Source organism: Artibeus jamaicensis, unplaced genomic scaffold (assembly GCF_021234435.1).
Source record: "Artibeus jamaicensis isolate MK-2021 breed Jamaican fruit bat unplaced genomic scaffold, CSHL_Jam_final scaffold_1689, whole genome shotgun sequence".
In the NCBI taxonomy this organism is placed as follows: domain Eukaryota; kingdom Metazoa; phylum Chordata; class Mammalia; order Chiroptera; family Phyllostomidae; genus Artibeus; species Artibeus jamaicensis.
Window position 1 is genome coordinate 1,892,100 of NW_026522029.1, and position 15,835 is coordinate 1,907,934.

Below are 15,835 nucleotides of genomic sequence, written 5' to 3' on the forward strand. Positions count from 1 at the left end.
TTATGAGGTACAGAGTATTATTCCCAGTTTGCAGATGGGGAAACTGAGGGTGTGAAAAGTCAGGTCATGTTCCCAAAGCTGAAGAGCTGCTCAGACATGGAGCTGGAATTCAAACCCGAAACTGTCAGACTCTAAAGATCACGTTCCTAACCACGGTACCCCTCCTGCCCAGTGTGTCTGAATGTCTGTGCACCATGGCACTCTTGGCTCTGAGCCAGCAGGGTGTCTGCCCAGTGGTGTTTTCCCTGGGCAGAGCAAAGCTTTGCCCAGTGATCCACCAACAGCCAGTTGGTCCCACTAATTAATTACATGCATACAGCATCCTGAGGTTAGTGCAGAGACAGGCCATGGAAAGTAATGAAGCTCACCAAAGATAAAGACCACTGAGCAACCAACCACCAGTTCCCGAGGAATCGTGACTTCGATTCCAGTCCTGGCCACTGCCCAGAAATGACCTGGTCTCTGGGGGAATCTCCAAGAACCAGACTTCCTGAGATTGCCTCTTCTTGCCCCTTCTCTCTGTCATTCTGGGTGTTGAGGTAGAACAGCAATTTTCAACTTGTGTGCTACGAGAATTTTTAAAACATGCAGTACATGACTATTTATTTAATCAGGGGCACTGGCCTCTTTCCCCTTAGACTGACAAATAATATAATGACACCACGCAGCACAACAATGGCCATGTGATATGAAGGAATCAAAATTATACTCATCTTTTGTCAGATTGACAAAAAAAAAATTGGGGCCTGCCACAGAATTTTAGTAGGTTAGTTTATGTGTGCCACGAGATGAAAAAGGTGGAAATTCACTGAGTTGGAATAACTCGGCTGAACTGGGGCTAAAACCTCTGAGTCACAGAGGATCCTGCTGGAGATGGACAGTGCATCCGCTGCCTCACCGCCACGCAGCAGGGCTTGCTGTGCTCTGGTTTTGTGGGTGAGGACCGCACCCTGAAGATAGCACGGTGGCACCCCAGGACATTCTGCGGGGCTCTCAAGATCACATCATTTGGTCAAGTGAACCCAATAAAGCCCTAGGTTTATGTTTTCTACACCACAGCAGCTCTCTAGAAAAGCAAGCTCATAACTCAGGCCCATCCATTATTTTCTTTATTTAAATTATATTTTATTGATTTTGCTATTACACTTGACCTAACTTTTTCCCCACTGCCCCCCTTCAGGCAATTCCCCCGACCATTGTTCATGTCCATGGGTATAAGTTCTTTGGCTCCTCCACTTCCTATGCTGTACTTTACATCCCCATGGCTATTCTGTAACTACTTATTTGTACTTCTTAGTCCACTCACCTCTTCGTCTATTCCTCCTCACCCCCCTCCCAGCTGGCAACCATCAAAACACTCTCTGTATCCATGAGTCTGTCTCTGTTCTTCTTGTTTGCTTACTGTATTTTTTAGATTCAGTTGTTGATAGATATGTATTTATTGCCATTGTATGGTTTATAGTGTTGATCTTCCTCTTTTTCTTAACTAAGTTTCTTTAACATTTCATATAATAATGGTTTGGCGATGATGAACTTCTTCAGCTTTTGTCTGGGAAGCTCTTTGTCCTTAGATTCTAAATGATAGCTTTGCTGGATAAAGTAATCCAGGTTACAGGTTCTTGCTTTTCATTACTTTGAATATTCCTTGCCTATCTCTTCTAGCCTGCAAAGTTCCTTTTGAGAAATCAGCTGACAGTCTTATGGGAACTCCTTTGTAGGTGACTAACTGCTTTTCTCTTGCGACTCTTAAGATTCTCTCTTTATCTTTAACCTTTGGCATTTTAAGTATGATGTGTCTTGTAGTTGAGCCTTGATTGCTGTTGGCAGGTCAATGGGAGGGATTTACCCTGGCCAGTCAGCTGCAAGGACTGGCTGTGACCACTGACCACCAACTTCTGCCTTCCGTGGAGGATCAGTTGTGCAGAGGCAGGGTGGTGATGCTCTAACATGGTCTGCAGCTGCCCACTGGATACACAGGCTCTGAGGTTTCCCAAGTGGTGCAGGCCAAGGTCAGCCTTCACCTGTATTTTGTCCAGGGCCACCCTGCCTGGGCTATGAAGCAATCTGAGATGGCTTTTACTTATGCTAGGCTTGGAGATTCCTAGGTGAAGCCAAGCTGTGAATCTAGGCTGGCTGCTGCTAGTGCCAAGCCTGGGGCCACTTAGCCAGAGGTACTAGGGGCAGAGCTCACTGTGGACAGCTGTTGCTTGTTGGATAGGATTTAGGAAGTTGTGAAGCGTGAGCTAAGACCAGTCATTCATATGAAAGAGTCTCTGTTAACAGCTTGGGTGGGCCCTTAAGTTGGGTGGAACAGAGTCTCTGGGGATCTCCAGGGTGAGACAAACAGCGTTAGCCAGGTTGATGGAGTCTCAGATATGGCACCTGCCTGCCAAATCTGTGGCTCTGTAGGGGGAGGGTTCAGAATAGGGACAATGGCTTCTGCCCTTCTCTCTGGGATAAAGCTGTCCCCTGGTGTTGGGAACTGCTCTGCCTGGTTTCAGGAATTGTAACCTCAGGCATCTCCCATGCCTAAGGCTGAGTAAGTGACCTCTGGAATGCGAGCCACAAAGAGACAAAGCTTGTCTCTGGTAGCAAATGCTGCCTCTGCTTTATCCCCCTGCCCCCAAAGTATGGTCGGGAGGTCAGAGACAGGTGAGACCCCTCAGAGGAGGGGCAACCTGGGCCAGACACGATCACTTGGGAGACCATCATGGAAGGACTCAGGGGGCTGAAACAGAAAGCGGGCAATGGACCCTCACCCCCTGGCTTTCACAAAGCCAGAGTCACCATGTCCTCTGGGAGAAGTAATTCCTGGCTCTAATCCACTTAAGCCTAAAAACCTATGATAGGGAAGGCCATGCAGCCCTGTGCAGGAAAGGGCAGGTTCCCTGGATGATCTGTCATGAGAAAGAATTCCTAAGAATCCCGTGAAACCTGCTTTGCTAAGAATGCTTTTAGTTCAATGGTAAAGGCCTGAGCAGAAAAAGAGTTCATGTTCCCAAAGTTCTGTAGCCTTTTAGCTGACAGACCCTGATTTAGAAGAAGCCCTAATGGTTTTTTGTATACTATCTACTGTTTACTGCCTGTCCATGATTAATAAGTTGTACCTGAATTCCAGCGCAAAAAAAAAACAACAATAAAAGCCTGTTTAGGCAAAATGTATGCGGCACTCTCCCCTAGAGAGAGTGTCCTGCCCTTTTTCTCCGCAGGACTCGGAAGTCCGTGTGAATTTGTCTGCATCATCCATAACTCCGTGGGCACTGCTGGTCAGTGCACGCGTCACCCTAGCTCTTGCCTTGGTGCCAGACACTTCAGTTCTTCCCTGTACGCCACTGGTGCCTTTTAAATTTCTACCCCAGTGCTAGAGCCCAGAGGGAGGGAATCCGAATTGGTGAGTCCATGTGTGGGTTCTTTAAGAAGAACTGCTTGGAACTCCAGAAATTTCTTCCACTGACTCAATCCTGGTTGGTTTTGAGCCAGAAGTTATGGGAACTCATCTCCCTGGCACTGGAACACAGAGCCTGGTGTGGGGCAGGGATTCCTTGCTCCTAACATATCCCTCCCGGATATTTGTCTACCACACATGGGTGTAGGACCAGGCTGGTTGTGTCTCCACCCCTCCTTCCAGTCTGGATGAATGTGGTTTCTTCAGTTCCACAGTTGTCAGACTTCCATTCAACTCAATTTCTGATGGTTCTGAGTGATGGTTGTTCTATAATTTAGTTGTAATTTTGATGTGGTTGTGCAAGGAAGCGAGCTGTGTTTACCTGTGCCACCATCTTGACTGGAAGTCCCCTTTATATTTTTTATTTGTCAGGGAAGTGAGGAGGAGAGCAGAGCAGAGGAGAAAGAATAAACATAAAATATAGAAAAAGTAAAACAAAATGTTCATAATGCAGTAAACCTATCAACGATTTGGTGTGGTTCTTTGTCCTTTGTGTGGATTTGTTTCTTTACAGGACTGCAATCATTATAAAAAATGTTTTCATTAAAATAATTTTTACTCCCTGCAATGGATTTACATCTATTATGTGATTCTGTGCTGACTACTGTAAGTCCTCTATTATTGAACATTTTAGTTATTTCCGTATTTTTTTCATGAAAACAATCCTGTGAAGAATAAGTTTATAGTATAGAATTCTCCATATTTTGGATAATTTCCCTAAAATAGGGTTATAGAAATTGAATAATTGGCCCCCAAATGTCCCCATAACCTTATGTTCCCAATGTAGGTTCTAGCACCATTTGGACCTTGCTCTCCATTAATGTGAAAATGGACCCTGGTCAAGGAAGTCACTGTGTTCAGTCTTAAGACTTAACAGCACTTGAGCTTCTTACAATGGGGAGCTTTGGGGAAATAAGCCTGTTAAATCTGCCATCCTTCAAACTAACTTGACACCATGTATTTCTTTCAGCCCATGCACTATTCTCTCATCTGTGACTGGTAGACCAGATTGTTTATCAGACAGAGTGATAGTTTGAACCAGAGCAGCACTCAGAAGACAGACCTAGCATCTCAAAAGCCATGTAACAATGGAATGGCCCAGGCACATAACCTCCTTGAGCATGGCTTTTCATCTGTATCCTTAATGATGCTATGTGGGAATCTTATGAGAGAACATATAAAACACAAAAGTACATGCAAATACAGAGATGCACTGTTAGCTAAAACAACGAGATGAAGTAGAGTTGATCTCCACTTGTTCCACTGACTGGGCCTCCATTCACTGTGAGGAATAACAGAACAAGTACCTATCGCCGTATCTGATGGTGCATCAAGACATTTGAATTTTGACATCAAGGAGCCATTTAGAAATAAAATGCACTGTAAAATGAAGTATCAAAATAACTAGGTTGCCCTGTTTCAGACAGGGAGAATTTGTATTTTTGCCTTTAAAAACTGAGAGTAACAAGGTTAAAGATTCTAAAGAGGTATCACTTGGTACTCAGCTGAGTACATGAAGTGCTAATAGTGTTTTCGTTTTGCTGAGACAAGAGCCCCACATCTGCTGTGTAGCTTGGCTGGTTAGGAAATCTCTGCCTGTCCAAGGCCTTCTCACGGTAGGAGACTTCCAGATGCTTTTTGTACATGATGCATTTTAGATGAAATGTACTCTAATGAACTGGATTCTCCCTTCATGTGCTGGGGAGTATGTGGTCCCCAAACAGGGTAGAAAGAGGGGCCTTTTGGATTCATCCCTTCTAAATTTTTATCTAAAATTGGCAGGAGTTGCCTCTGAGTTCCTTAAGTTGCTTGAGCAGATCACCACCAAATAAATAGGAATACGCATGCTGCGTTATCTAGAAATAAAAAAGGGCAAAGAGGAAGTTGGGATAAAAAAATTTCAGTGTATGATTTAGGAGGGGGCCAACTTTTGAATATTCAGCTAATCAGGTTCACTTTGCCCTTTGCTGCCCCCAAATCCCAAAACATAAGCCCATGTGGGGAGGGGCTGATTCAGAAAGAGAGAGAATAGAGGAACAGAGAAGAAGATGGGAGGTAATTTTGTGTGTGTGTGTGTGTGTGTGTGTGTGTGTGTGTGTGTGTGCTTGAGGCTTGGTAGAAAAGGGTATTTTGCCTTTGGACCAAAGTAGGAGTCTAGAGGTCAAGCAGTCAATCATGGTCCAGAACCAGAGGGTCAAAGAGACTGGTTCAGCTAAGTATGGAGGGTGGGAGGAGTGAGGAACAGGAGAGAAGTAGGCAGACCACCACTAGAGTCAGCCATGGGGAAGCAGAAGGGACTGGGGAGGGCAAAGAACACATTCAGAAACCTGGCCTGGACTTTTCTGCCTGGATCTGGCTCCTAGGTGAACCCAGGTGCTTCCCTCTGCTTCTGTTTTCTTCCAAACAGCAGCGGCCCCAGCCTTTTGGCACCAGGGACCGGTTTCATGGAAGAAGAACCGGGGGTGGGAGGATGGTTTCAGGATGACTCAATCCCATTGCATTCAAGCTCACCCCCTGCCGTGCGGCCCGCAGACTGGGGACCCTGCCATACAGTGTCTGCACCAGGCCCTCTCACAGTGGGACGACCCAGATGCTACTGCCCAGTGCAGGTACAGGTGCTCTCCCCGGGGGCCTTCTTCACACAGGAAGTCTCCTTGAAGTCCTACCAGCTGCAGGCGCATCACTGTTCAATGGTGAACGCAGAACGCTTACATGTGTAGAGAGAACAACAGCAATTATGTAAAAAATATGCACAAACATAATTTGAAGGAATGCATTAAATATCATCTTTCACTCATCTTTGGACGGTGGAATTATGGTGGTTTTTGTAAGTTTTCTGTTTTCCCAAGTTTTCAAGAATGAGTATTTTTATAATTTAAAGAAAAGTTATTTAAAGAAGTGAATCAGCATTTGCAAGTATTTAAAAAATACTTCAGTGAAAGAAGGGAGGGTACATACTTCAGTTTTTGGAAATTAGTTTAAAAGATGCTTTTTTTCCAGTCTACCACAGGGAGAGAGGGAGGCCGAGCAGGAAGCTGGCTGAGCAGGGCGAGGCCCTGTAGGAAACTCAGCAGCACCCAGCAGGGATCCTTCAGCTACTGGAAAGCCAGAGTAGGGGAGGCAGAGGGGCATGGGGAAGGAGGTGAGAGCATGTCGGAGACAGGGACTAACAGGAGAACCATAGACATAAAGAGCTTAGGGTTTGCATAAGCCACAGCTGTGTGTCCAAAGGCAAACTGTGTGTCCTAATGGATACAGTGGGGATAAAATTCCTGCTGTAGGTAGCTTGGTGAGAACAAATGAGAGACTGTGATGTCTCGAAAGCATATGGCATCGTTAGTCTCTGCTAATTCTCTGCTCGTTGTGAAATTTTGGTTGTGATCAGCACTGCTGGCTCCAGGATTCCAAGAGGAAGAGGGACAGGCTCTTTCCCCTCTGGGGTTCGCTCTGTTCGCTGGGTGCCAAAGCAACATGTCTTCTCCTCGTCTCTGATGCCTTCCAATGGAGGTTTTCAGATTCAATTTTATGACCTCAGGAAAATACAGAAGCCATCTGTATTGTTGCTACAATAATTTATTTAGTTATTTTTGTTCCCAATTTGTTGAATGTGGAAAAAATAATATGTACATATTCTGGACCTTGCACATGGGCATCTTATGATCAGTACTGGTACATCATTTCAGTGAATGTAATACATACACAATACACGAATTTATATCCACAATGCAACTGAATTGCAAAGACGATCACATTATGAGATAACATACAAATGGTCCAGCAATTGGCCCTGACCTGTGTGGCTCTGTTAGCTGGCCATCATCCTGCAAAGCGAGAGGTTGCTGGTTCAATTCCCTGTCAGGGCACATGCCTGGATTGCGGGTTCAGTCTCTGGTTGGGGTGCATATGAGAGGCAACCAATGGATGTTTCTCTTCCTCTCTTCCTCCCTTCTCCTCTCTTTAAAAATAGACAAGTAACATCTTTTAAAAAAAGGTTTCAGAAATTGTTTGAAAAGAGAAATGGTGAGAAAATTGGGTCTTTACATGGTATTTGGCAATCTAAGCATGCCTCTCTGAGCAGCATGTAAGGAATTAGCATTGCCAGCTGATATTTTCTTGTTCTCTTCTTTGGGCATGTCATTAGGCAGCCACTGGTTAAGTCTATACATTTTTAAGTGGCATTATAATAAAAATATCTTGTTAGTACCAGGTTCCCGAAAGTACCTTTTAACATTTAAAAATAGTCTGTGCACTACTTAAACTATGACAACTTTATCGAGGAGATTTTAGAGAAGCTGCTTTTTATTTTTCAGGTCTTAGCCTTGTTTTGTTAAGAACCCACCTCTCTCTGACAGTCAGAGACTCCCCCCTGGGGTTTGGCTATGATGAGCCCAAGTTCCTGCCTCCACAGTGTGTTCAGAATCCGCCCCCCCACCTGCCTCCTGCCACCCGAGGTGCTATACTGGGCCACCTCTGGCTCTCCTTCAGGATGAATTCCCTGCCAGGAGGCTGTGCGTGTGAACAGTCTAGCATCCGCCCTTCTGCTCCTCGTGCTTAGATGGGCCTCATCACAATGCAGGCTCAGCCTGGGGTCTCCTCCACCACTACCCTGGCCTGCAGATGGAACAGAGGGGTAAACAAGCCACGTGGTGAAATAAACAGGGGATTCACCTGACAGCAGAAACGCCATTGCTTGCTCACTTTATGATTGTATTCTCTCTTTCTAGGTGAAAGAAGACAGATTTAAGATAGAAAAGGATAAAGGGAAGGCAAAAACTCCCAAGGAGAAGAAGGTCTCCAATGCCAGCTCTGGCAAAGGAAAAGGGAAAGATCAGCCCGAGGTGAACGCCGTAGTGAAAAAGGCAACCCAGCTGAAGCGGAGGGGAGAGGAAGATGAGACCAAAGTTTACATTGGTCAGTGCGGCGCGCCTCCTCTGGGTTCCCCTCCGATCTTGCCTTACCGCCTACGAAGTACCTTGAGAAATCCTGCCAATAACTAGGCTTCATCTTCCCCAGCCTTTTCAGTCTTTATAAAGACACCAATCACAAGCTACCCATGACCCCCTAAGAGAGAAACATTTCTATTTGCAATTCACGGATGTTTTCAGCACATATTTATTTAGCACCTGTCTCGCTGTGGGCACGCTGACGTGGTACACATAAAGGGTGACCCAGTGAGCTGGCTGTGGCCCCAGGGAGCTTCCTCTCTTCCTGGGAACACTTTTAAAAGTCGCACATAATTCCAAGGCAAAGTAAAAAAGTGACTGTTGTCATGAGTGAAATCCAGTAGAAATAAAAGGAGACCAGTCAACCAGGGACTCGTGCGGAGCACGTGGCTTCCCGACCTCAGTTTCTCCCACTGCCAGTTTGTCTTAGAGCTGCTGGATTTTTCTCCATTTTAGATTGTTGATGGAAAAATGACTTATATTAGGGCAGCTACGCGTGATTCGTTGCCACTTCCCGTGAACCCGAGCGGAGCTCCCCGTTGCCGTGTGCATCGGATCTACAGGAAGTGGCAGGCCTTCAGATGCTCTACCAGGTTCACTCCCCTTCTGTGTGCGAAGCGCACCAGATGCACTGGACTCGGAGGCAATTACCTCATGGACTCCATGGGCAATGTCAGTGCTCATTTGTCTAGTGACAGAACAAGAATCGTTACTTGAGAGTGAAAAGGGTGTGCCTCTGTTGCACTAGTTGAAAACTGATCTTAGCAGGCTGTTGTGGGATTTAATGGTGTCGGGTACCATCTAGTCTCAATAATTGCTGCACGACCCCGCCCGAGCATTCACACCTATTGACATAAATGCACAGGATACTTTGGTAGGGAGCACACCCATATTCAATATTTCCCTCTCCTGTAAACACCTCTACTTATAAAATTCTGCAAAGCTGCAGCTACTCGTAATTCAGGAGTAAGTCCAGATGTTGCTCAAAAGAGATTAGAAGCACAAAAAACACTACAGCCTAAACATTTTTTTTTCTTTTACAAAAACCCAAGCACACATTTTCCATGACCACAGGCCCCGTGTATGTTTGTCCTCCTATTACGCCCGTCTCATTTGCAAAAGTGATTTAATATTTTGTAAAATGGCCACAGCCTTCTTACTGGACGGGCAGTAATGAAAACCAGTCAATGCGACTGCATTCCAGCCAACTGGACTGCTTTTGGCAAGAAAGAGGGATTATAAACGCATGCATAATGTACGTAGCCATTGAACTGGCTGAGTGCAACCTGTTCTCTTTTAAAGTGACGGCTCCTCTTCTTTACGGTATTTTGCACAGACGATGAGCCAGATGATGGTGCCCAACATTACATTATAGTTGTGGGCTTCAACAATCCTCAGCTATTAGCGATTATGACTGAGCTTGGCATCCCCATAAGCAGCGTGATTAAAATATCTTCCGAGAATTATGAACCTCTGCAGACACACCTGGCAGCAGTTAGCCAGCAGCAGGAAGTTTTTCTTCAGCCACAAGGTATGCAGTCTGCTACACAACTTACTGAATCCTTCAGTGTTACCCATGGTCCTTAAAGTAGAAATACAGTTTTCTGTCCAAAATGTAGTCATACAATACGTACGTTATTAAATCCGTTCGAGACTTTGATTTGCTTTTCATTCTGCTTGCACTAGCCAGGTGTTGTAAATGTTGCAAATGAAAATCATATTCTGTGTTTATATTCTTGTGTAGACATGCAGGACGTAGACTGCAGGTCAGAAGACTCGGTCATCGAACTACATTTCTCAGAAACAGTTGACCTGTGACTTTTACCTGAAGCCTGGGGTGGATAGATCGACTATGTAGATAATCCACTTTTCTAGAAACCACAGTAACCGAGTGGCTCAAGGGAGAGCATAGTCTTGGGTGCTCACTCTGCTTTGCTACTGGTTTATGGTGATTAATCAGAAAGGGCACCTTATCTTCTGGGCCTGAAGGTAGCAGGCTGTGGGGTGAAGTCCCCACCACACAGCCATCCAGCCCCTGGAGACCAGAGGTCTTCGTCCGTGGGTGCTGTGCTGGAACCGGCTCTGCAGAGGGAACAAAATGCTGATTGTGCCTCAAGGGATAGGACTGGGATTTGGTATGTGAGCCTGTGTGACCTGGAAGTCCAAGCTCTCTCTGCCATATGCTGTTACCTTTATTGTTACTTATTAACAATATCATTAGCACAGTGTTTTGTAACTTACACAACCACATCCCAATTTCTGTAACACTTCATTCTTAAAGTTCCTGTCCCAAGTAAGAAATTGCTACCAGCATTAATAATAATAGCCATCATGTATTGGGCACGTACCTCGGCACTAGGCACAGTGCTAAGGGCTTTCCTGTGATGGTACGTGTATGTTTTCACACCCACCCTCAGCAATGCATTTAATTTCCATGTTACCAAAAAAGACTCTCATCCCAGAGGCAGCTATTAAGTAAGAGTACAGATTCAGACCCATATGCTTCTATCTCAATGATAGTTATAACATTTAGTATCATATCACTGAAGCCAGTGGAAAAATGCTGCATAAACTTCATACCGTCTCTATAAAAATTATTTAATATATTAAAATAAAGAATAGGAAAATAGTCTGTACAGTAGACTAGTGAGATCTTTGTAGTAGAACCTATTTAACTATTGATATAATCAACATACATATTTCAAAATGTGAAGTGTAACTTTATGGGAAGTTGTCATTATTTTATAGTCAGAGCACAAATGTCCAGAGAAGCCAGTAGCGATTTTAATGTGACTGAAGTTAACAGAAGCATAAATCAGTGACCCTGTTGGCTTTGAGTCACGTGGGAAAGGAGAATCAAATCAACTGGCTTTCTAACCAGTTATGCAGCATATAGACACCAAGATGGTCAAAAAATGATTTGGCAGCAAAACTGCTCCTGGACAGGTGCAGTGTAAGAGCGATGCAGACATTGAATATATTAGCTCCCCAAATATGTAACCTTATCGTAATCTTTCTGGGCCTCAGCTGTGAAGTGAAGGGGTTGCTACCAGCTCACGTTTAATGCCAATTTCAGTAATAAAGTCCTCTGATTTCATAATCGTGAAGTCCAGGTCCCCAATTTTCTCAAAACTACATTTTGTAATTTGCATTTCCTGGTACTGTGTTAGATGTCCTGCAATGCACATGACTCCCCATGTCCACTCAGAGTGGGAAGAAGTACAACGCAGTCTCATTTCGTAGTATAAACCTGTTGCTATTATTAGATATAGAAGCTGAGAAATTGAAGAAAGAGAATGCCATGAAAGAACTTGCCATTTTCTGGAAGTACTTGGAACCAATCCTAAATAATGAGAAACCTGAAACAAACCTCTTTGATGTGGCTCGGCTGGAACACGTGGTGAAGGAAGACGCCTTTCCTTCCAACTGGTCGGACAGCAAGATGCTGGTCAGTGCCCGCAGTAACTGCGGCTGGTGGTGTGCCCGTGCACACTGTGGTTCTGTCTCCCCTTTCATTCATTCCACAGATATTTATTGTATCACTGACTGTAGATAAGGTTTTCTGCTAGGCTCCTTCATCTTCGAGATGATAACACTGAATGCCCAATAATGGTTATAGCCTGATTCTATAGCCCTTAGTGTATGAATTACTGACAGAGGATAAGCTGTAGATGAAGATAAAGGATGATAATTCTTTTATTTGGTGACATGTGCCTTTGTTTCATACCTTAATGTTCTGGGCAGTAAAGTCTTCATATTAATTCTGAAAATAGCAAGTTTTACAGTTTTTTAAATTATATTCTTTCTTTTTTATATATTAGTTCAAAACATTTTTTCTAGGACCTTGCTTTTATAGCCAAAACTGTATTTTTAATATATTTGGCCAACAGGTCTTTCCTAGTAGGCTCACTTGACCCCAGCCCACCAATCAGCAGGTGTCTTCCAAGAGCACTTACTGGCCCCTGCTACTGAGGTGCTTGCAGAAAGGCAAGACCATGCATGGAACGGATAGGCAGTACTCAAGATGCGCCACTCCTGGGCACTCTGTTACGGAAAACACACTCCAAGTTGCCTATTGGTTCAGAAAAAGTAGACATGGGATGCTTTGAAAAGTAGCAAATGCCAGCTACATGAGGGTGTTCTTAAAACTACTTATCCCGAGTGCTGGAAGAGATACCCAAGCATCCCAGTTACAAAGAAACCTCTCAGGTCTCTTTCTGGTTGACCATCTACACCCACAAACAGAGGCCACAGGAGTGGTGGGTCCCCTGCAGGGCGATGCATTTCAGCATCAGGGGAACTCATCTGAAAGCACAGTCCTGGGAGGGACCCCATCAAGGGAGTGCTCTGAAGGGAGCTGGGCAGACAGGGCAGAGGAGGTGGACGAGCGTCTGTGGACAGTGACTATGGACAGCGGCTCATGGCCATGGGTTGCAGCATGAACATTTTTCATTATAGGAGTCCCTGATTCTGTCACCTTAGATAGACGTGCACCTGGTAAAGTAAGTGATAAACATGGAGGTGGGAGGTCCTGATTTGAACGTCCAAGGATGGGCAGGACTTGAATAAGTAGCGATGCATGCATCAGTCTGAGTCAGAAAGACTGCCCATAAAAGGTATTAGCTATCACTTTGTAGAAACAGTACCCTTACATCTGATACCTTGCCAATAGTAAGAATATACATGAGATCTGTCCTACACTTGAAAAACGAAGCTGACTGTAGAAAAGCTGTAGCTGAGAGCAGAATTGTTCTAGGCAGAACTGGTTCCTCCAGACTCCTTTGACTCGGCTTCTTTCCACCCCTTCCTCTGGATGTCTCTATCTTTCCTGCTGTGTCTTTACTCTTCTGTCTTCGAAACCTGAATTCTCAGAAAAGAATCCACTGCCGTCTGTCCTTTAAAGCTTTATATAAAACTGGGCCAACAGGGTTCCCTATCTCAGAGACACGGGCATCCTAAGTAAGGGAGCATGATGACTGTTCCGTCCTGCTCTGTTGGAATTCTAAATGACACATGGCAAGTGGGAGCAGTGTCCGAGGAAGAGGCGACTCCCCTAGGATCCGAAATCCTACCTCAAAGCTACCTTTCCATGCTTTCCAACAGACCAGCTCTTCTCCTAAGCATGTAACATCTATGCCCAACAGAAACCCACAGCCAAAAATTTATGTTTTGGGGAAAAAATTCTCCTCTCTGTTGGGCGAAGGGCTGGCTGCACGCCCTGTCAAGAACTTGTGTACATTTTTGGTTCAATGGAGCATAGGAGATACAGCCATACAATTCCTAAACCATAATTCAGAGGAAGCAACAAAAAGAGTCTCTAAGAGCCTCAACCCAAGTACATTTTGCTGCTGCGCCAGTTAGGGCCCCCTTCTCTGTGCCCCATCTAATCCCCAGGCATAGGCTGGGAAGTGTTGAAATGTGTTGTTCCCAAGGTCGAGTACATTTCACTGCATCACCAGTGCATGAATGTGAGGAGCAGGGCGTACCATTGCAGCTTCCTAAGACCCAGAACCGTTCCCAGCATTCTCCTGGCTGCACCCTTGTTCACAGTTTTCCGTTCATTAGAGGATTTCAATCACTCCATTTTTAAAGAAAGTGGGTATGGCTATATTTTCCTTTTAAAAATGCAAAGAAGAATTTCAATGACAAATATCAGAAAGTTTACTTGTTGTTGAAAAGATACGATCAGCTTAGTTGAAATACTAGTTCTGGTAGAATATTCCTGACTTTGGAACTAAAAGATTAACATCTGGGTTGTCTCGTTGGAACGTGCAGAAAACTATCAGGAATGAAGACTGACACTGGTCTAAGGGGCCATTTGCGGCCACGGTGCCCAACTGGACACACTAATCTTGCATCAGTCAATTTTCAAGTCTCTGTTGAGCATCTTCTTATTGCCAGGGCCGTGGTCTGTAGTCTTTCAGAGCCCAGGCATATCCCTATAAAGTGAGTGAGGAAGGAAAGCCTTGAAAAGCAGTTCAGTAATGGAGTTGGGCTCCACAGAAAAAGGCCATTGGATTTAATATTGAAGGCCAAAGTTCATTTGAAACTTAGGCCCACTTACGAAACAGCAAAATAATACATCCCCTTCCAGTAAAAGCAGTCTAGATACGGGGCATCACACTCTTAGGTGTATCTGAAGCTGATAATGGCCTTGTATCCAAGGCAGGAGCCAGCTAAGGAGTCTCCTTCCTGTCTGGAAGAAGGAAAGCATTAGTACCTTTGGCTGCAAGCAGGCAGGCTGTATTTCTGCTGAACCAAGGTAACGAAAGCTTTACATCAAATGCATGCCCATCACGAAGTGCTAACTGCTTGTGTAAGACATCTGTAACATCTCAAGTTAAGACCTTGGTTGCTGAAGCAATTTGCTGGCTTTTAGCATATGATTTGCTGTTTGATTGAAAAATAAATTAGCCAGTTAAGCTAAGGGATCATTGGGCAGAAGTTTTACTATATTTCTTAAACTGCAAACAAACAAAAACGTGTTTCAATGCCAGACTTTGGGCAAAGGACACCAGGTAGAAACCCACCCAAAGGAAGCTTAGTGTTGGAGTGGGCATGTGGAGGCCAGTCTGCCAGCTGTGCCATGAAGAAGGGCAGAGTGAGGCCTCCTCTGGACTCCGGGCAGACGGAGACTCACTGGCCCCGCAGAAACCATGTCACGCTACTTCGCCCCCTCAACTCACATGTGGGAGGAGCCTATGTAATCTTCCTTTGCTTTTAAGGAGACAGACCTAGCAATAACAGTGCCTTTCTACTTCTGGGAATGAAAGCCCAGGTAATAGAAGAATCTGATTTATAGCTTACTTGCCAGATCATAAAATTTGTGGGTGTTTTAGGAGCAGTAGTCTTTTGAGATTTCTTAGGGTTTTTTTCCCCCTTGAGTTAGCACAGGTGAAAGAAAGAAGGAGAAGCAGGGAGGAAAGGAGGGCATACCGATTGCCTGTACACTGCAATCAGCGTACACAGCACAGTGTATACTGTGTAGACAGCACACTTGCATGAATGATGTTAAAGCTGAGCGCGTGCTTCCTGGTGTGCTGCTCGCACAGCCAAGCAAGGAATCATCTGTGGCTGGTCTTGGGCTGAGAAACTGAAATTACCTCTTCAATGTGTTGTTGTAGGACTCGATATACCTAGAAAATCAGCCACAGAGCTGAAACTAATGAATGGGGTGCTTTTCACTTAGTCGAAGCGTTCATTAGGCTCTTGCATTATTAGACAGCCATAAGGCCCTCTAAAGGCAGGTGAACAAGGAGAGCAAGAGGGACTCAACAAACAAAGACTCGGTCACCACAGCAGGGATTCAATGGTTACAGGAGTGCTTCCCTGTAAGAAGTGATAGGCTTAGCAATGAGATATCCCCTCTCGTCTGTCAGAATGGCCATCATCAATAAACCAGCAAACAGCCAGTGTTGGTGAGGACGTAGAGAAAAGGGAACCCTTG

The 15,835-nt window shown here is 44.8% G+C and overlaps 1 protein-coding gene across 1 annotated transcript in view; it reads left to right on the top strand.

Moving 5' to 3' along the window:
* SPAG17 (sperm associated antigen 17) overlaps nt 1-15,835 on the top strand; it is a 185,500-nt gene that overhangs the window by 57,361 nt on the left and 112,304 nt on the right. Inside the window, exons 5-7 of the mRNA XM_053656086.1 lie at nt 8,170-8,356; nt 9,725-9,919; nt 11,655-11,836. Of these exons, the coding sequence (XP_053512061.1) occupies nt 8,170-8,356; nt 9,725-9,919; nt 11,655-11,836 (564 nt within the window). The remainder of the gene's footprint in view (nt 1-8,169; nt 8,357-9,724; nt 9,920-11,654; nt 11,837-15,835) is intronic.